General features: G+C 60.5%; 2 protein-coding genes across 2 annotated transcripts; one reads left to right on the forward strand and one right to left on the reverse strand.

Moving 5' to 3' along the window:
- Positions 1-4,237: 4,237 nt before the first annotated feature.
- PEX10 (peroxisomal biogenesis factor 10) lies at positions 4,238-10,738 on the forward strand. The gene is made up of 6 exons (XM_077763893.1): positions 4,238-4,387; positions 5,064-5,144; positions 5,642-6,048; positions 7,295-7,470; positions 7,591-7,726; positions 9,170-10,738. Exons 1-6 carry the CDS (start codon positions 4,276-4,278, stop codon positions 9,236-9,238), a joined length of 981 nt encoding a protein of 326 aa, XP_077620019.1. The 5' UTR covers positions 4,238-4,275; the 3' UTR covers positions 9,239-10,738.
- Positions 10,697-18,577, reverse strand: RER1 (retention in endoplasmic reticulum sorting receptor 1). The gene is made up of 6 exons (XM_077763894.1): positions 18,490-18,577; positions 17,166-17,270; positions 15,141-15,240; positions 13,429-13,507; positions 12,263-12,398; positions 10,697-11,625 (listed from the first exon to the last, which is right to left on the reverse strand). The coding sequence occupies exons 1-6, from the start codon at positions 18,568-18,570 to the stop codon at positions 11,536-11,538; spliced, it is 591 nt and encodes a 196-aa protein (XP_077620020.1). The 5' UTR covers positions 18,571-18,577; the 3' UTR covers positions 10,697-11,535.
- Between the last annotated feature and the right edge of the window lie 2,619 nt (positions 18,578-21,196).

The raw sequence follows: 21,196 nt of genomic DNA on the forward strand, positions 1-21,196 counted from the left end.
GGGGAGGAAACAGGCTGGGGGGGGGAGGGGGGAAGCTGCCCTGCCCGAGGCTGGGGGCCCCGGCCATCCCCTGGCCCGCCCTGTGCTCTGCGCTGCACTCCCCTGGGGTCCCCAAGGCTTTCAGCACTGCCCATAGGGTTCTACACCGACCCAGGGGACAGGGCTGGAGGCTTGCACGCAGGCCACCCGCGCCCCCAGCACAAAGCGCGACTGCCTGGGTAAGGACGGTGGGAGGTCTGGAGCCCCCCGGCCTCGCCTCCACTGAAGGCCCCTCCAGCTCCCCTCCCCTGCCCGGAGGGGGCTCCCCTCCCCTGCCCGGTGGTCCCAGGCAGGGGCCCAGGGCCAAGGGGGCTGGAGTTGCACCCACACCCACCACGGCCGCCACCCCCGCGGCCAGCCCGGGGACACGGCGGCGCTGTTCCGCAGGCACCTGGGGCACCATCTCCAGCAGAGACCTCGCGAGTCCTGCCCACCAGGCTCCTCTTCACCGGAGGGCGCCCCATGCCGCCTGGGAAGGTCTGCTCTGCGGCCCGGCCACAGAGCAAGGGGCGGGAGGGCCCGGGAGAAGGTTCCAGGGACCTGCCGGCCTCCATCCCAAGGGCAGCTGTTTGGGGGCACCCCTCCTGCCCTCATCACCGAAATGGGGGTCATTCATCCCTTTCTGTGTTTGCTCAGGAAAACCTGTGAAGCCCCTTCTGGAACGGGGAACGGCGCACTGACCCCTGGGGGGGCCGCGCTCACACGGCTCACGTCGTACGGAAGCAGGCAGCAAAGCAGTCCCCCGGCCGTCATAAGAGACCGTGAACAGGGATGACGGCTGGGGAGACACATGGAGTGCGGTGGGAGACGAGTGACACTGTGACTGAGTCACAGGACAGTCCTGGACAAGACGGTCCCTGCAGACGGCCTCACGGGTGGGGCCGGTGGTCACCCAACAGGGCACCTGTGTTCCCACACCCCCGTGTCTCAAGGTGCTCGCAACATTCGGAGGGACCTCCACGGCTGAGGTCAGACCTAGAACTCTCTCCTCCGGGTGCTGGGGAGCCTCTGAAGGCTCTGGAGCAGGGAGAGAAGAGTCCGGAGCTGCAGGGGGCGGTGAGGCTGGGACGCGGCGCTGACCTCTAAGGGTGCACATCCCCACCACATGCCCAGAGCTACCAAATCCAATGGGCAACTTGCACCCCATTGGGTCCCCACTCGGCCCTGGCCTTTGGTGACACGTTTTGGTAGGTCACACCTGTCTGATAAATGAGCCACAACAGTGAGCGTGTAGAGGAGCAGAAATACCCAGAACCCGTTGCTGGGGCCTCGGCTCCTGACCACTGGCCTCCAGTGGGCCCGGGGTCCCCCCTGCTCCCCACCTGCGGGAGGACCTGGACACACTCAGGCCCTCCGTCCACGGGAGCACCCGCCACGCTAACCACTAGTGTACAGATGTGGGGCCAGACAGACCTGGGGTTCCCCAGGTGCCTGCTTTGACCAAGGCACAGTCTCTCTGAGCTTTGATCTCAGCTCTGCCACGTGAGTGGTAGCCCCTACCTTCCTCAGCCCCCCAAATGCAGACTCGTGTCCTGGCTCCCTTAAAACCCTAACCACGGGCCCAAGCCCAGGACCCCGGATGGACTCTACTGCATCAGACACACAGCTCTGCCCAGACAGTCCCAGAGCACAGAGACGCACGAGCACCCAGCCACTCGCCCGGGCCCCGGAACCCCTGACGCGACCTCCCAGACTAAGCCCAAGCCCCCCAGCCCGGGCTCTGCACTCCCGCCCCTCGTCTGGAGCCCAGTAACGAGCCCCCTGGCGGCCAGTGCTCTGGGACCACCACGTGGCTGAAGGAGGTCTCCGCTCGAGGGCCTGGCGGGGTCTGCACCCTGGGCCCCCGTCCCCTCCCCAGGCTGCCCCCACCCCACGTCCACTCTGCCTGTGTCCACCGCACACCCACGCTCCCGGTGGAGGGAGGGGCATTCCTGGGCCTCCAGGCGGCCACGGGGTAGAGGAACCTGCCCTCCGGGTTCGTCCGGGAACCGCTCCCACGAAAGCAGCAGCGCCCACCTCTGCTCTCCACCCCCAGGGCACCTGCCCACTCAGGGACGCAGACCCAGCACCCAGGCGTGTGGCATCTGTGTCCCCAACCTCCTGTCCCCGGGGTGGGCATCTGCCCAGGAATAGCCCCCTTTCCAATCCCAGGACAGGGTGCACCCCACCTGGTATCCAACCAACGGGAGGACCCTGAGCCCTGGGGACTCAGGGGAGGGAGTCACATGGTGAGAGCGTCTTAGGATTGGAGCAATAAGCCAGCCCACCTGGTTTTTCCTTCCTCCCGTCCTCCGGGCACTGATTTCCTGAGCACCCGCGGGTGCCGGGCTGGATGCTACAGCAGCCGCCCCAGCAGGAAGGCTATGCCAGCTGCGGCCAGCCTCCTGGACGAAGCAGAGGGACACAGACAAGCTGGCAGCTGACCACTGGCTTGCCCACTGGGCTGCGGGGTGGTGCTGGGGGGGAGATGAGGGGGGAGACGCGGGCTGAGGTGTGCAGCAGGGCTCAGAGAGGAGCTGGGGCGAGCACCCCAGAGGAGGGACATGGGAGAGAGAGGGTCCAGGGCAAGCACCCCGGAGGAGGGACACGGGACGCTGAGGGCTGGGAATCACACTCCTGCTCAAAGGACAGCCTGGGATCCAGGAGACTCATGCACTGGCACAGTGGGCTCTTAATAAATACCAGCTAATTCTATCAGTGTTCCCATTTCACAGAGTTAGAAAATGGAGGCCTGGGCAGTTAAGGCGGAAAGCGTGTGAAAGCTCTCTGTAGGTGAGCAGGGACCTGCTGAAGTCACGGCAGGTCGAGTCAGAGACCAGCCCAGCAAGGCTCCTGATCAGCGGGGCCCGGGCCTCAGCTTCCACTGAACACAAANCGCCTCCAGGCAGCTGGACTCAACCACCTCAAGCCCGGCCCAGGCGGCCACGTCCCTGAAGTCCACACTGCTCTTCACCTTCCTTCCCAAGGTGAGATCAGAGACCACTCTGCCACATCTTTGTATCCTGATCCAGGTTCACTCTTTGGGGTGAAACTCCCTAATCCCCTAAAATTCTGCCCCTTGACCTGGTAGAGCAGATGGGCCGACGGCGCCACCTGCCGGCCTTCCGCAGTCTGACCCCAACCTGAAGTCCTCTTGGTTGGGGGGGGGGCAGGCACCAGGGGGTGAACTGAGATCTGAACCGGGGTTGACCTAGGCCCCCACCTGCCCAGAACAACCCACACTCGGCCACACGGTTTCTGGCCTCGCCCTGCCCAGCAGTGGGGCTGAGCAAAAGAAAAAGGGAAAGTGCGTTGTGAGCAGGGCCCGCTGGTGGGCAGGGCGCAGCAGGGAGGGACAAACCCAGGCCCAGCGTGCCGCGGGTGGACACCGCGTGCGTCTGCGCAAACCCACAGGCCCGGGCGTCGTGGGGGCCAGGAAGGGGCCGAGCAGTTCAGCCTGTTAGCCGCAGCCGGTCAGAACTTCGTGAAGGCAGGGTCTTCCGCTCGGGCCTCTGCTGACGGGTCCACCGGGGATGCCGGCCGAAGCCTCGGGCAGCGCCCGGCTCCGGGACCCGGGGACCCGGGCAGGGGCTCGGCTCCAGAAGGACACGGGGCTTCACTAGCAGAAAGAACTATGGGAACCACCCAGGTCGCGCCTTCCTTCTAAGAAGGGCCTGCACACAGCTGGGGCCCCCCCAACCCCGTTAGCGCGGAGACTGGCCCAGAGCCACAGCCCCGCCGCAGCCCGGCTGCAGGTCGGTGGGCGGTAGCCCTGGAGATAGGAGCAGAGGCGAGGGCAGGGCCGCCCGCCCCACGCCCTCCAGGACAAAGTCACTAAACTTGGTGGCTCCCCAGCCCCGGAGCCAGGCACTCTCCTCAGTGCCGACAGGACAAGCGGCCCCCCTGCCCTCTTCTGCCGGGCNCCCCTCCCCCGCCTCTCTCTCCCTTTCCCCTCCCGCAGCCGGGTCCAGCTGGGGCTCTCCCAGCGCCGTCCCCTCTGTGAGCAGGGCGGCTGGCGAGGGTCAAGGGTCGGCGCTTGGCGGAGGCGGAGCGGTGCCTGTCTCGTCCTCCTCACCTCGANCAAGCGTCGTTCCCGCATCCGCACGACGCCGCCCTCACGGCTCCGACGCGCCCGGGCAGCAGTCAGCCCCGCCCTCCGCGTTAGACGCAAAAGGCCTGCGCCACGCGCTTGCGTCATCAGGCACCGCCCGCGTGGGCGTGGCCACGCGGGGCCCCAGAGCCGCGCGTCCCGCGGTCATGGCACCTGCCGCCGCCGGCCCCCCGGAGGTGGTTCGCGCGGCGCAGAAGGACGACTACTACCGCGGCGGGCTGCGGAGCGCGGCGGGCGGCGCCCTGCACAGCTTGGCGGGTGAGGCCCTGCTTGGGGCCGGGGGTGAGGCCCAGGCACTGGCGCAAGCTTCTGGGGAGAGGGAGCCCCGGGCTGAGGGCGACGCCAGGGGGGACGCTCGGACACCAGTGCAGATTCGCGGCCGGGGGTTCTGGGAGGGGAGAGGGCGAGCGGAAGAAACGGGTGGCACTTCACTTTGACATGTCTTGTGTCGAGGAACGTTCTCGGTGCTTCACAAACGCCACCCGTTTGGCTCTCTAAACGCCGTTTCCAGGCGGGACTCGGTCGGTGTTCCCCTTTCTCCAGAGGGAAACTGGGGTTCCACAGACTTCTTGTAACTTGTCTGAGGTCACAGCCAGCAGCGTGGGGGGCTGGGGTTGATGCTGGACGGCGGGCCCGGCTTGTGTTCTGAGTTGCCCTGCTCCGCCGCCTGTCCTTGTGGCCCGTCCGGGCTCGAGAACAGTAAGCCCCGTGGGTCCCAGAGCGGCCGGCGGCCGGCGCGGGAGGTTCTCGGGATTCGCGGCGGCCCAGAGGTAGGAGACACGGGGCTGAGTGCGTAGCGGGGAGGCCAGGACAGGGAGGGCGGTGGCTTAGGACAGACTCGGCCCTGGGGAGGGGGGGCTGGGCCTTGGCAGCAGGAGGAGCGGGAAGGATTGGACTTGAACTTTGCCACCTCGCCCCCGCGACCTCCTCTCAGGTGCGAAGAGATGGCTGCAGTGCAGGAGGGAGATCGAGCTGCTGTCGGACGTCGCCTACTTCGGCCTCACCACACTTGCAGGTAACAGGCCAGGCGGGACCTTGAGACCAAGGGGCCCACGACACACCGAGCCTGGGGGCAGGGGTCGCAGAGCTGCCAGCAAAGAAGCGCCCGGAGGTGCTTCCCAGTGGCCCTGGCCCCGATGCAGTCTCAGGGGAGAAAGGGACCCTGATGCCCTCCCACGCAGGAGATGCCAGGCCCCGAGCCCCAGCTGGAGCCTCTCAAAGTTCCAGGGTCACATCCGTGCCGTCCTCTCAGCCTTTGTTTCTGGGGACTTTCGTCCTAGACTTTGTCCAAGCGGCCATTGGGACTGTTTGGGACTGAGTTCTGTGGCCGGACAGGGGTCCCAGCACTGAGCCCCATCACAGAGCAAGGGCAGCGGGGCCCCAGTGCAGCTCCATCCTTTAGAGGAAAGGTAGGGACCTGATAGCAAGATCCAGTGCAGAGAGAGAGAAATGGACGGCGGGCCCCAGCCTCAGTTTCCCATGAGGGTCAGCGCCACCCCCCAACCCCGGCAGGCTACCAGACCCTCGGGGAGGAGTACGTTGGCATCGTGCAGGTGGACCCGTCCCAGAGCCGAGTGCCCTCAAGGCTGCGCCGTGGCGTGCTGGTCGCGCTGCACACCGTCCTGCCCTACGTGCTGGACAAGGCCCTGCTGCACCTGGAGCATGAGCTGCAGGCCGATGCCGACAGCGCCAGGCCCTCGCAGGGCAGCCTGGCATCCGGCGGCCGTGGCCGGTCCGGAGCGAGGCTCTGGGTGCAGCGGCGCGTGGCTGCCCTGACTGAGCAGCAGAAGAGGGTGCTCCTGCGGGCCGTGCTGGCGCTCAGGCAGAGCCTCGCCTGCCTCCAGCGGCTCCATGTTGCCTGGTTCTACATCCACGGCGCCTTCTACCACCTGGCCAAGAGGCTCACGGGAGTCACTTACGTAAGTAGCCGGTGCTGTCCTGCTTGTTGTGCTCTGGACCGTTTGCACCCCGGGTTCTGTGGGCTAACAGCCACAGCGTCAGAGCCAAGGTCCTCTACTGAAAAGCCAAGGTTTTATCCTGTCGTGTTTTGCCAGAAGGTCCTAGAAGTCCAATTTCCAGAAGCCCTGAGGGAAGCACACATCTGTCTCCCTGAAGGCAGCACTTGTGAGCCGCCCTGCGTTAAATCTGAGGCCCACCTGAGGCTCCAGGCTCCTGGGTCCATGCCCGCTGCTTCCCAGCTGCCCCGGTGGAGGGTCACGTGCGGGGACACCTGTTGCTGGCAGGGTCTTCCCTGGTCCAGGCCTTCCAGTCAGCCCCACCTCGCATCCTGTTCCTTACCTGGTGCCGTGGTTTCCCGATTCACCCAGAAAGTCTCGCCTCAGGCCCCCTGGCCACACCCTTGCTCGCCTCCCTTGGCCACACTACCCTGGGTGCCTGGCTCTCTCCTCTCCAGCCTCAGCCCTCCGCGCTCACTCGCGAGAGCTGATGGCTCACCGCCCCAGCGTCAGCCAGGGTGTGTACCGAGCAGTCCTAGCGAAGCGCCTGGAGACGCGGGCTCCGCCCAGACAGAAGCCTTTTGCTCTCCTGGGGCCCCAGGCGCTGCTGCCCAGCTCTCCTCTGCCCGGGTGCGTGGGGCCTGGCTTGGGGGCTCTCAGCTGAGGGAAGGGAGACCAGAGTGGAGGGCAGCCGGCTTTCTTTTCAGGGGTGTGGCCGGAAGTTGCCCCCATCGGTAGCTGCAGGGCCACAGGGGGCAGGTGTCTCCCCGAAAGCGGGAAACTTCGCGTACATGACAGAGGAGCTGGTTAGCACTACCTGCCTGTGTGCCTTTTCCCTGCCCACTGGGGTTCTTCTCCGGCTGCTTTGCAAGTGCTTTCTCTGCAGTGTGGGTCCTCGGATGTGCCCCTTCACCCCCCAAATCCCCATCTGCAGCCAGTGACTGCAGATATGGGAGCCCTGCTCGGCGCTTGGTCCCGCTGGGCGTGAGGCGTTGAGCTCTCCTGCATCGTCTGCCACCTGGTCCTCAGCCCCTGCAAGGCACCCCTGCCCTCCTCACTCAGCCAAGAGGGCCCCCCCGTATTGTGTGCCAGGAGGGCAGGGTTTGGCCTCATCCCATTGGGCACTCTATTGCCAGGGGGTGTCCTGGCCCCCACGGGGCTTGGCGCTGTGTCTACTGATCACGTGATTGTTCTTTCTGACCCTTGACAGCTTCGCGTGCACTCCCCATCCGCAGAGGACCTGAGGGCTCGTGAAAGCTACAGGCTGCTGGGATTCATCTCCTTGCTGCACTTGGCCTTGTCCGTGGGCCTGCAGCTCTACAGCTTCCGGCAGAGGCAGCGCGCGCGGCGGGAGTGGAAGCTGCATCGCGCCCTGTCTCACCGCAGGTGCGGGAGCCGGTCCCCGGGACAGGGCTGTGGCCGGGGACTTAGCGTTCTGGTGGATCAGGGCAGGCACTGCAAGGACCCTGGAGGTTAAATTACGGTCTCTCCCTGCCACGTCCCCAGGAGCCACGTGGAAGAGAAAGCCCCTTCCAGAAACTCCTTGTGTACCCTGTGCCTGGAGGAGCGCAGACACTCGACAGCCACGCCCTGCGGCCACTTGTTCTGCTGGGAGTGCATCACCCAGTGGTGTGACACCAAGGTGGGTGTGCCAGGGTCCGCAGCCGTGAGTGGGGAGGCAGGCCCCACAAGCAGGCGCCACTGGCCACCCGGGAATCCGGAAGGAAGCCTGTCCCAGAAACCTCCTCTCCCGGGGGGGTAGAGGGTGGGAGCCTTTTAAAGCTCCCAGATGCGCCGCACGCGGGGCCTGTCTGGAGTCAAGGTGCGGCGGCCGTGCAGCCTGAGGTGGTGCCGGGGCAGCTGTGGGGCCGCGAGGTCCTGCTCCTAGCGCCCCCCCCCGCCCCCCGCACGCCCCTTGGACGGCCCTCCCCGGTGGGTGGATGTCTGCTGTTACTGCCCACGGGGGCGCCCCCAGGATGCACAGCTGCCTGCCCCACTCTCGCGAGACCACGGGGTGGTGGGGTCTACCCAGCCAAGGTCTGGGTCTGCCAAGAGCAGGGAATGCCGCGTCCTCTCTTCCCTCTGGGCTGACTCCAGGGAAGACTTGGGTTCCTGGGCCCCCACGGCCTGGGGGTGGGAGGGGGTGCGCACACAGGTGAGATAAACAAGGGATGTGATGCTCAGTTAGACACCTGTTCTCCTCCTACCTGGAGACATCTGCCTCCACAGATCGGCCAAGGGGCATTGCTTAGAGCCTGTGCACGGGGCTCACGGTGGCCGTGGCCTCACAGCCTGGGTGGAGCGGACTCAGAACCACCCCCCGTGAAGTGTCCTTACTGGGCGGGTCCCACTGGATTGTACCATAGCCTCCACTTTGGGGCCCCTGCTCCCATTCAAGGGATTCCCCGAGAACACAGGTACGGTCTCGGTCAGGGTCGGTCCCGGGCAGAGACACCTAGCAGGAGGTCCGCGGACCTTCCTGGGGACAAGGGAATCCGACCTGTCCTTCAGGGGCGGGGCCGCAAGGACTGAGCTGGACAGGACATGCTCACTCATTTCTGGAAGCGCAGCTACTGCCGCCCTTCCGACCCAGTCCTCTGTGGCAGCCAGGTGTGCCCTCGCCCGGCCCGTCAACACATGGGACAGGCTGGCTGTCTCCTTGGCCTGGTCAGTGTCCCCAGCTCCGCTACCCCAGGGTTGAGGCCTTCTCTTCAGGTTTGTGACTACTGAGAAAAGTGGGTTTTTAAAATCGTCTTTTCTTTTAAAAATTTTTTTTAATGTTTTTATTTTTACTTCTGAGAGACACAGCATGAGCAGGAGGGGGTCAGAGAGGGAGACACAGAATCCAAAACAGGCTCCAGGCTCTGAGCTGTCAGCACAGAGCCTGACACGGGACTCAAACCCACAAACTATGAGATCATGCCCTGAGCCAAAGTCAGACGCTCAACCGACGGAACCCCTGGGGTGCCCCTGAAATCATCTTAATCCGAAGTTGAGAGAGACGCGTGCACGTGCCATGTGTCACTGCAGGAGACCTGCTGTGGGAGCACGCGCGGCCCGCATGACCCTTCTGCTTCCCCTGCAGATGGAGTGCCCTCTCTGCAGGGAGAAGTTCCCTCCCCAGAAGCTCATCTACCTGCGGCACTATCGCTAACCTGCCCGAGGACAGAGGAGCCCAGGAGCCTCAGTGTCAGGACAGTCCCTATCCGTTCCCGAGGTTAACCCGCACAGAAACATTACATTCTCAAGTTTTACTTCGTGTCACGTAGCAACTCTGTCAGAAGCTGGGGAGACAGAGGCTGGATCTGCCGGCGGCACAGCCGGTCTGAAGCTTGGGTTCCACCTGCTCTGTGGACCCCGAGCCCACGGCGCTGGCGGCCAGCAGAGCCCCGCTGGGGGGCCAGCCACGCCACACCGCCACCGTGGCATAGCCGGGTCGTTTCTCAGCTCACGTGCTGAGAGAACGGTTGTGTTGAGCCTGTGGTGAGGGTTTGGCCCGAACGGGCAAGTGTGGCGAAGAGCAGAGCACATGGCTCAACGACCAGCCACAAAGACCCAAATCCTTGCCCTCGTCACCAGAGGCAGCTACCTGTGGCTCAGGCACATCCGTTCACAGAGCAGAAAGGCTCTACCCAAGGTCAGCACGTACCCTTAACACACACACTCGTTTGTTTCCCATCCTAGAAGGTGAAGTCTGTGTCTCTGCGGAGGTTGGCCTGCAGTTCGGGTGCAGGGCTGCTGCGGGGAAGTTCTCTGCTGCTCAACACCTAACTCACAGGCGCCCGGAGCTCAGCCCTCCCCGAGGCTGGGCACGCTGGCTGCTCACACCTGCTTCCTGCCACAGTTTTGTTACTTTTAGGCCTTCAAAAGTATTTAATTTGTGCCAGAGCTAAGACTTTGCCATAAACTTTAGGAAACGAGCCCCGCAGAATGTAGGAAAATTAAGGCCAGAAGGGTGAACCGGAAATCAGGTCCATGAAGGGTCAGAACCTGCGGTCAGGATGTCGCGTTCCCTGTGCGAGTTCACATCGTGGGCTTCTGAGAGCGGCCTGCACACGGTTGTTCGGGAACACGTGGGTCCACAACAGGCCCTGCGACCCCTGGATGGGGAGGAGCCCGAGAGGCTCCAAAGTCCCTGAGGCCCGTTACCGATGCTCTGAACAAATGCAAACAATTTCCTGTCCTGTTTGGAGCCTGAGCATTTGCTAGAAAACAGTACGAAGAATGAAAGCATCTGGAGTTTGAGCATCTCTGGTGCTATAGTGTCACGTTAAAAGTACGGATTCGAAAAGTCACTTAAATACCAAGATTAAAATACCGGACGATGTACACAAAAGGTCTTAATCTGGCCTCTCAGAATCAAGAGGAGCTCAATTTCAGCTCTCCAAAAATTGGCAAAAGAAAAGCCAGACAATAAGCACAATCAGTGCCTGAAACCCTCGATGGATGGGACGCTGGCCAGAGCTGCGCACCCGCACCTCAGGAAGCAGGTCTGCACGCCAGCACCCGCACCCCCGGGACCGCCCTGCTCACCCCTGCAGCGGCCGTGGGGCTCCCGGCCGGGCCTGCTTGGCACCAGCTCGCTGTAGTGTTCAGATAAAGACGCCACGAGAAAGGGGACACCGTCTTTAATAAAGTTGGAATTAAAAAGTCACTTAGTAAAATGTTTACGAGTATTGTTTTTATCACATCAAAAAAGTTGACATGCGGGTCAGAGTTCTGTTTTCCCATAGAAAGTGAGAAGCCGTGTGTTAAAACCCACAAATTGGTCTGCTCTCGCCAGTTGTTTCTATAAAGGGGCCGCTGCATGAGATCAACTTTAAATTAATCAAAAACAAACAACTCTTCAGGTATCAAAGAAATGTGTCAAAATAATTCCAAACAATTAAAATATAATATATATATTTATAATTCCAGGCCCTCAAAAGCAATCACGGTAGTTAAGAACAGAGTTTTGAGTCATTATGATAGAGACCAACTTCAAACATCTCTGGTGAGATGAAACTGGGAAACTGGCATTAGAACCCCAGAGTTCCTTGAAAGTCACCTTTCAAATGTTCTTCCAAAGCGCAGGAATCAGGTTAGCCTCATCCTCCGGCTGGGCGACGTGGCGGCGGGGGCGAGAGCTGGCTCCTCCCGTGCAGGTCTGTTCCAGGGCCGCACCAGGGCCGCACCACGACCGCGACTCCCTGCCCCTCCCCTCCCCCCAGCCTGCAGTTTACTAGAATTCCATCCTTTAGAACACCTGAATGTCACTGAAAAATAAATCAATGCAATTTGGTTTAAATGTCAGTTTCTTCAAGAACCTGATGTTTCAGTTACAAATAATTGAAGCTCCTTTTTAAAAAGAAAATTCGACTCCCTCGAAATCAACTACTTTATGTGGCGGAAGAAGGCGTGGCTACGGCGGCGCAGAACCGTCCCGGGCCTCCGGTGGGGCCGCCTGAGCACCTAGCTCGCAAACGTCTTGCCCGCGTCCTCCTTCCCCTTGTAGGTCCTCTTGCCGTGCGTGAACGGGATGTACCGGTACTTTATCATGTGCTGCGGACAAACAGGTGCAGTTTACAACGGCTTCGTTCGCGACGAGCCCTCTCCAAATCTGAATCCTGCTCTTCTCTACACACAGGGCAACGAAACCAGCACCCAACAGGCCTCTAGTCCCCTCCCCCACAGCGACCTGGCAAGACTCTCCTGCCCCCGCCGGGCCCCCCGAGCCCACCGAGCTCCCTGGAAATCCCGAGAGTGGGGGAAAGGTTTTTAAAACCCCGTACATGCAGGAAGGGCTGGGGCTGGGCTGGGGCCCCAGGATGGGAGGTGCCTGGACCCTGCCCACACCCGGGGGTGGGGGTGGGGACGCGGGGGGACAGGCTGCCCTGGGATGTGTTTGAGGTACCGTCAGCGTGACACACCGTGACTGTCCAGCAGGGCCTGGGCTCCGAGCCCCCGGGGACGTCACGCCGGAGAGGACAGCGCGGCTGAACTGAGGGCCTTTCCCACCGGCCCCCGAAGAGCTGCCTGCTAACAGCTAGACTGTGGGGCAGGTCTGTGTGGCCACCTTGATGCGAAGGGGCTGTGCCCTGTCCCTGCTGCAAACCTGCCGAAGCTTCAGGACACTCGTGTACAGAGAAGACCCAGGCGGGGCCCTCCGTCAGCACCTCCCGGTGCCGCCCGCGCTCACCTTGATCTGCCTCTTCATGGTGATGCAGAAAAGCATGATGAAGTACATCACCAGGATGGGCCAGAACACCGGGACATTGAAAGCCTCAAAGAAGGTGCAGGCCATGGCCACGAGGATGCCCTTGGTTGCCGCGTGCCTTAAAGCAGGGGAGGTGGTCAGTGCCGCTGGCGGCCCCCGGCCACCGAGGGCCACGGCCGCATCCCTACTCGGGGCAGCAGTGGCACGGCGCATCCTCCCCGGAGCGCACAGCATGCGACCAGGCACCCACTTCCTCGGTCCCTTGAGAGTCCTGTTTTCTTCCAAAATCACACGGGGTACGAAACCTCGCCACTCCGGCCAACAGCTCCAGGACACCTCGGAGGGCTCGTGTCTGCCGCGTGGACGCCCTGGGCTGTGCGGCGAGGAGGGGGTCCCGGCCGCTGCCTCCAGCTCAGGGCCCTGCCTACCGATTCAGGCCTACCTGGGTCTCCCTTTGTTGCAGGACAAAGGCAGACTTCCCTGGGGGCCTGCAGGGCCATCCCGCCCACAACCTGCTCCTCCCTGGCAGTGTCCTCGCTTCAGTAACCCCCCACCCCCCGCAGCAGGTGGACTGCAGAGGAGCCTCCGAGTCCCCCACATGCATCTGGGATGCAAAGTAAAGGGTGGCAGCTTATTCCCCTTGGGTTTTTGCTCCTACAAATACGGACGAGGTCACTGCCCTAATGCTGTGGGGGGGTCACCTGTCCACCTTTCACACCCCTCCTTGTGCAACAACGCACAGATATCACCGCCTACGGGAGGTCTGCGGGGACAAGCCAGGTCCCATCCCAAGCACGGCACGAGCAGGGGTGCAGTTCGAAGAAGCACATCTCCCTCCTGACCCCGCGGCTGCAACATGCCCGGGACCCTCTGGCCCGAAGCAGCTTCTCTTTTGCTCGTTTCAAGGAGCACTGGTGCGAACTGGCAACCAGGAAAGCCCCCCGGCACCGGGCTGTCCCACAGAGGCCCCTGTGACCCGCCCCCACGCCCCGCTGAGCACAGCACCCCCTACGAGTCAGTGTCCAAACCGCACAATGAATGTCTCGTTTCTCTAAGAAGCGTCCACGGCCAATAGAGCCAGAACCTCTATTCTCAGCCCCGTCACACGGAGGACAAGTCTCTTTCTCAACTACCCTAAGGACACTCACCAAAACTTAAACTCTGGAAGCCTTCGAATAAAAGGCCGGAACTCCTCATTCTGTTTGGTTGGTAACGAGGGGCCGTCATCTGAAAGGGAGAATGTCAGTGAGACAGGGCACGTGTCTCCTCCGTCTGTCCCCAACACTGCATTTATGAGCTTCTCCCTAAAGCTTCTGATCGAGCAGGACTGACGTGTGAGACAACAGATTTACGTGAGTTAACCAAACACAACATGAATCTTCAGCTGACTTAGATATCAATTCACCATAGGGCGCCTGGCTGGTTCAGCCGGCTGAGTGTCCGACTCTATTTCAGCTCAGGTCACGATCCCAGGATGATCGCAGGGTCATGGGATCGAGACCCACATGGCTCTGCGCAGAGCGTGCGTTCTGCTTGAGATTCTGTCTGCCCCTCCCCCACTTAGGCACATGTGCATATGCACACTCTCTCCCCTTCACACACATAAAAAATAAAAAATAGCAATTCACTGCAGAGAGAGAAGAACATGCGCTCAAGTGGGAGAGGTGTGGGGAGGGGGTGAGGGGAGGGGAGGGAGAGAAAGAGAGAATATCTTAAGTAGGCTCCATGCTCGGCACAGAGCCTGATGAGGGGCTCGATTCCACCACCCTGGGATCATGACCTGAGCTGAAATCAAGAGTCAAACACACTCAACCGACTGAGCCACAGGCAGCCCCAGAATGTTTTAGAACGAACGCCTGCCCGGCTTAAACAACTGCATGAATGCTGCAGCGCCTCCTGGTGGCCAGGCACGCGCCAGCGGAGCCCACAGGGGATGTGCCTGGCAAAAGGCTGCTCAGGAAGCTGCCCTCCTCACCAACCATGAGCAGTCAGGCTGCCCCACCCACCCTGCCCAGCTACACAGGGGGAAACTGAGGCCTACAAGGTCTCTCAGTCACCTCCTAATTCCCCCAAATGACCACAAACCAAGTGCTATTTCCTTTACTGTTTTCATTAAACAGCCCAGAGAAAAAAGGCACAGGCTTCTGATCACAATGTGAACATTCTGGAGAAAACGTCTAGTACTCAGGAAGTGCGCATCTGCCATCACGAGGAGGATTATGTGAGCAGGCAGCTGCGTCTAAGTTTTTACAACAGTGGCACCAGACATGCTGGCAGAGTGAGGACCCCCATCTGTCTGTGTGCCCCCCTCCCAGGCCAACCAGTCAGGTGTGGACGTGGCCCCCTGACCTGGCCCAGGGATGGCCAGGAGCAGCATGAGATGAGAACTTTTCAACCCATCATCCGGGAAATCAGAAAGCGCTACCCTCAACGGGGCCCAACCATCAGTGGTCAGGATCCCAGTGGCCTCCGCTGGTCCCAGCAAGCTGCCCGTGGAAACTTCCTGTTTCCCAGGAAGGGGACCTACCCATTGAGTGTAGCAGGACTCTGAGAGGCTGGCTGTGAGTGCCACCCCTGCCCCCGTGCACTCCGCCACGTGGCCTCCAACAAGCCCCACAACGCTGCGCCTCCCCTCCCTCGTCTACAGAACGGAGCACCTGGCCCACGTGCTTGCAAAGGTGTAAGACCTCGCTCTACACACAGATTTGTCATCACCAGGGTTCTACATACATTTAAACAGCAAAATGACGGTGTCAGAAGTTTAGATTTCAAAGGTTTCTAGAGAAAACGAGGCAATCTGTGAAGTACACAAACCCACAACTCTCCCAACAAACAACCTAGCGGACGGCCTCTATCCTACCTGAGTCTTCCATCAAGGAAGGATCCACTTTCGGAGAAAGAAAAGCTATGAAAAGATTGAGGTGGTAGATCCCCAAGGCGTAGGTCACGATGTACCAGCCCTGCAGGAGAAGGAAGGAGGCACGGTCAGTGGCACGCCTCAACACCCGCCCCCGGACCGGCCCGCCTGGCGCACCGGGAACGTCTGACCCCGTCTTAACTGAACTTCTAAGTATTCACAGCTAACTTACAGGAGGAGATAGCAACAAGAGACAGAGAGGCACAGCGGGCACCCATGACGACAGTGTATCTCAAAGACCTGGTGAGCGTGACCATGGACGGCACAAACGGAGAACTCCTCCAAGGCTGGAGCTGTTCGCACGTGGTGCCTGAAGCTACCAGCCCCCACATCAGGAACGCAGCAGAGGACAATTTCACAAAGCCACACGCCTGAGCTGCGCCACAGCCCCGGGCGGGCATGGACCGGGCACCGAGTGGCGCTGGTGGGCACGCCTGGGCCAGGCCCCGCCTCGCCAACACTGCCTGAACCAGAGCCCGGGGCCTGAGCTGTCACTCAGGACGTGCTGGCCACCATTCCCTCCAGTGGGCCCCTCACAGCACGCCGCACTGGTCACAGGTGCTAATAATCTTTGCCCAGAAGAAATCTAGAACCGGAAAATGAGGAAGTCAAGAATGAGACTCAGGGTGGCCAAACCCACCCGGGAGATGCAAATACATGGAGAGGCCGGCACAACCCGTGACATACGCACTGCGCCAAGCGTACCTGATGAGACCAACACACGCCGTGTTGATTCTAAAAGCCTAAAAAATTTGCATGCAAACAAGATGAAATCTTTCTGCCTTAATATTTTTCCAGTCTAGACGTGCAAACTACAGGCTAGATGTGGATGCCAGCAGTCTACCGCTGACGCCGCTCTGACCTGCGGCACCACGGCTGAGCGATGCCGAAGCAGGTGCGAACTCGGTTCAGAAGACAGAAAGGTGAGCCTGCGCGAGGTGCACCCGTCCCGCCAGCACTGCTACATCAAGGCCTCTGGGTCGTTCTGTCTGCTACGGAATGGACCAAGTTCCCACTCAAACAACAACCCTACAGACAATGACAGTAAACTCGACACCAACTTTAAACCAGCCGTGCAGTCCAGCCACGGGGACCACGGAACGGCCCCACGGCCCCCTTGCTGAATGGTGTCAGGCTCACGTACAGGAAACACGCACGGCCAACGCACAAGAGTCTACGCTCAGTTCAAGTGAGAATTTCCCACAGCATTAGACACACGTGGAGCCCGGGACACAAGTGTGTTGACCAGCGGGCCCGTGCCCTCCTATATCCTGGGAAACATCTGGAACGAAGGCATCTGCTTTAAAAGAAGAAAACCTTCCCCAGCTACAGAGGAGAAAAGGCTCTGGACAAGGCGTGCACCCTGCCGGCCTCCAGATGTAAGGGAACATCAAATCCCTTCCACCCACGGCCTCCAGGGACTTCACGTCTAGGAACCAGGGGGCACTGGAGATCACACGGCAAAGGGGATGTCTGGGGACATCACCTGAGCTGAAGAAACGGCCTCAAACCCACCTCCGGTCACTAGGTCTCAGATTCAACTACCCATACTCTCCTCGGCCTCATGAAAGGTGACAGAGAAACAGCTAAGCCCTCGGGATGTTCAGGGAACGAGGTGGCTGGTCCAGAAGGTTTGGTCATCCCAGGGTCTCGCACAGCGGGAGTCCCAAGGCAGGGTTGGAGGACACCAGAGGGTCCGCTGTCCAGGCCAGGCCAGTGGGGTGTCACCAGGCCCTAGGTGGACGTCAAGACTGTCCTGGGAACTCTCACCACAGGGTATGACAAACCTAGGGTGAACTGCGGACAATCCTGTTTTATAATACAGTCGCCAGAATTTTTCTTACACTTAGTCCTTAACTGAAAATTGACTTATTAGAGGTGGTTTCCTTCACGGCAAAACCTCTTCCCCCAAAGACCTAGGAAAACCAGCCCCCCACACCCGGGCCCCGGGGAGCCGGCCACACCCACCTGCAGCAGGTAGACTCGAATCATGTACACGAAGCTCAGGCCCAGCGTCACCACCCATCGCACAGCCGTGTAAGGTGTGGACTTGTCTAGCCAGGACTGATAGATCTAGAAAGACAAGAGTTCACATGCACTGTGCAGCCCCCGGGACACCTGCTGCAAAGCACACTTCCTGTGGGCGTTCGGCTGCGGACCTTTTAAGTGTCCAGCACTGAGCAGGGACTACGACTAACCCACAACTGCAGTCACTCCCGGGGCAGGTCCAGCCTGTCAGCACACACTCTAGACGCTCCCTCTTAGCAGACGGTCCTGGAGCAGCAGCCTCAGCAGTTGTTGTGACCACACCTAACTTCACCCAAGAGCGCTGGGAGTGTGTGCACCTTACACGGTCCCAAGCGCCCCCCTTCCCCCCTCCGGCCGCCCCAAGCTGGCCTCAGCCCTGCCCAGCAGCCCCGGGCAGACCTTGTGGCTGCTCTCGGACCAGTCAGCCACAGGCTGACCCCGGCGGTGTGGGCACCGAAGCAATGGAGCTTCCGGAAGGAGCCCTTGGTTCTAGCTGTACATGCGTGTGCACGCACGGGTAATTAGCAGACGTATGTGCACTAATTTTCATTCTGAAATTAAGTTTAATTTTTCAATTGTTAATTTTGTATGAAAAATTTCAATCATTCATAAAAATAAAAATCACCTGCCTTCAGTAATTATGAAATTTTCCAAATGCTTTTTAATTTTAAAAACACATATTTTTTCTTAGATAGTTTATTGTCAAGTTGGTTTCCATAGAACACCCAGCGCTCATCCCAACAAGTGCCCTCNACCTATACGAAAACACATATATTTTTCATTCTAAGCCAAAACATCAGTATGTGCACCCGTTCACCGAGTCAGACCTCTGGACCCAGTGTGGGCGTGTGGCTGCAGGCACCGCTGACCACTGCAGGCCTCCGCACAGCCCACAAAACAAGGGCAGAGCTGGGTGAGGGGGCCTGAGGGCCCCTGGCCAAGTGGATGGGGAGGTGGGTGGACAGGAGAGAGGATGGTAAGGGCACAGCCGTGCCACTTGGGAGCTAAGAAGTGTTTTCGTCTTTGTAAAAGCAGTCGGGGAAAAGCACACAAAACAAGCATACGTGGCCCCCAGGCCTAAACCACCGCACAGCCCTTTACAGAGGCACGGAAGACAGAAGCAGCTGGCAGCGCAGCGCAGCTGGGCAGGGGGGCTGGGGGCGGGTCCGCCCCTCTTCCTGGGTGCGCGATCGGCCAGCACACTCGGCCGGCAGGAACCCCAGGCAGCCCGTTCGATCTCCGCTCCAACTACAGAGGAACCGACCTGCCCGAGTCTGGTGAAGAATCTGTACACCACAGAAGGCTTCCCGTGGACAGACTCTCCCACGCTGTCCCCTTCAGACATTCTGTACCTGAGAAAGACACACAAAAGACTTCAAGTTAAACAAGAAGCGCTCGAGGATTTCATCATTTTACCCCATTTCTATCAATAACACCAAGCACATTTTCTCAGCATGCACGGTTTCTTCCTTCTGGGTGTCTCCACCATGGGCTGTCCAGGAGAAAGACACAGCAGAGGCCCTGGCGGAGAGCCAGCTGGCACGTGACACGCAGGACAGCACAGGGTAGACCTCTGTTTCTGCTAATATCACCTGGGCCGCGCTCCTCCCGCTGGCCCCTGGGAGCCGCCCTTGCTGACCATGGAGTCGTGTGGACACAGCTTCCCTGGGGCCGCTGCACCCACGCCTCCCTCCCCTGCTCCATTCCTAGGGCTCCCCTCGGTACCCCGTCTTCTCCCGGCCCTTCCCTGCTCCCCGTTCAGGCTGCTTCCCAGGGCACCGGCAGCCGGCCGTGCACGTCCTGGCCCTCCACTCCATGAACAGGGAAATGCCACATGATTCCCAGGGAGGGAGCCCCGGCCTGTGCCCAGCCCCCCGTCTGTAAGCGAAGGGACCCCCCTGGCTCCTGCCTCTGGGTTCCACCCGTCATGGGTTCCACAAGGAGAATCAACTGATGAGAACCCGGATAACCACCTGAAGTGGCTTATCAGTCCCGTCTCACTGAGTCTCAAATAGTTTAAGCCACTTGCCCAAGGTCAGGAGCAGCTCTGCCTGACCTCGGGTTCTCCATCCAAGGTGCTGATGGAGATGCCCGGCCAGAGCTCAGCGCTGCCCCCAAACCTATGCACGGCACCCTCCCAAACGAGTCTGCATCAACGTTAGTGCTGCGATCCCACAGCACTAGTTCCTGGAGCGGGCAGAAAAATGGGTAGAGGCCTCAAGTGTCAAGGAGGAGCCCCAGAAATGCCCTTTGCTCTCACGGGAGATGCAGGAAGTACAATTACATGCCTGAAGCCAGGCCCATCTCTTCGGGAGGTGCGGGTGTACGTTCAACGGAGAGACTCTCCCACGGCTGGCCTCCCTGTTGAGGCCAGAGCCAGACCAGCAGAAAGCTACATCAGTAACGTGCCTGTCCTATGATCCTCACAAACGTCCCCTTCTTTCTCGTGTCTGTGACCAAACTATTCTGCACCAGAACGCCTTTACCCAAACTGAGGCGGGAAGAGCAACGTGGGCGGGGACGTGCCTGGCGGGCCCTGGGAGCTCGCACTAACACGAGAGGACAGAGCGGAAAACCTTCCGACACACGTCAGCCAACTTCTGACTGTCTGGCCAGTGGCACAGCCTCACGCCACTCCCCACGTCTCCATGAAAGTCACCATCATGGCAACATTAAGGAACTAAACTTTTAGAGGATTCTGTCACCTTCTAGCGGTAGACCCTGAGCAACACTTCATGCTGACGTGTGAAAGGGGGCGACGGCACCTCGGCCCCCTCCCCAAAGGCTTCTCTCAGGGAGGGCAGTTGGCCGTGTCGGCCCTCAGGGCCTGGCAGAGAGGGAGCCTCCGCCAGACGGGCCAGCCCTGATTCTGGGTTAGGGCCAGCCTCACACCGGCTTCTCTGTCCACATGCCTCTTCCCCTGCTCAGGCTGAAGGCCACCTCTTTGGAGAGGCCCTTCCGATCAACAATCCCCAAAGTCACTCATGTCACCTGGTTTTTATTCTACCTAACAACCATTTACTAATTTTCTTCCTCTTTATTTCTGTGTCTTATAAGAATGCGAGCTTCTTCAGGGGAGAACGTTGTCTGGCCCACTGCTGGGCCATCACCTAAAAGGACCAGTTCCATAACAGTAAGTTTACTGTTTAACGCTCAGTCACAAATAAAACAAAGGAAAAAGCACTTTAACAAAACCCTTCCAAGGAGAGACCACGAGGGTCATGCCTGAAGCTGCACACAACTCTGTGCCCAGTTCTGGGACCCTTCCCTGCCGCAGAGCCCACACTCCTCAAACAGCAAGAGTGGCCCTTACAGGATTACATCCCGCCAGGCACTGGGCGGGGAGGGGGACACTGGGCCCTCCTCCCTCATTCCTCCTAGGTCCGAGGCACGAGAGTTTCGCCACAATCTCTGGTGCCGTTCCCTCCGCTCAAATGCCCTTCCAGACGTCACCTGCTCCTCCTCGGCTAAACCGCATTCCTCGGCCAGCGCTCCTCCCTCCCCTGGGCGTGCCCTTCTTGGACGTGGGCACCTGGCCCTGACCACAGCGCACCTGGCCGAGGTCACCCCCTGCGCCGAGCAGGATCTGGGACTCGGCCGCCCCGGGCGCTCCTCTCCCACGGGGGGTTCGACCCCGCAGGCCCACGGACAGCCCAGCCCCTCTGAGAAGAGCGAGCCCGGGGAAAACTTCCGGGGCTCACAGGCCGCTCTCCTCTCGGGACTTGAGGGAGCGCCCCGAAGAACGTTCACCGGCGCGGGCGGCTGTGGGCTGCGCGATCGCCGGCTCGGGAGCACTCTCGGGGGCGCAAAGTCGGCCTGGAGAACTTCCGACTTTTGTGGCCGTAATTTGTAGTATTTCCAGAGATCACCTTGGGCAACCTAACTCCTCATACCGACGCTCTCCTACCCAAATCCTACAGACAAGCCCCAGTGCCAAGCGAGGACCCGAGGAGGAGGAGCAGACGTCCCCG

The sequence above is a fragment of the Crocuta crocuta genome, unplaced genomic scaffold, assembly GCF_008692635.1.
Source record: "Crocuta crocuta isolate KB4526 unplaced genomic scaffold, BGI_CrCroc_1.0 scaffold13, whole genome shotgun sequence".
In the NCBI taxonomy this organism is placed as follows: domain Eukaryota; kingdom Metazoa; phylum Chordata; class Mammalia; order Carnivora; family Hyaenidae; genus Crocuta; species Crocuta crocuta.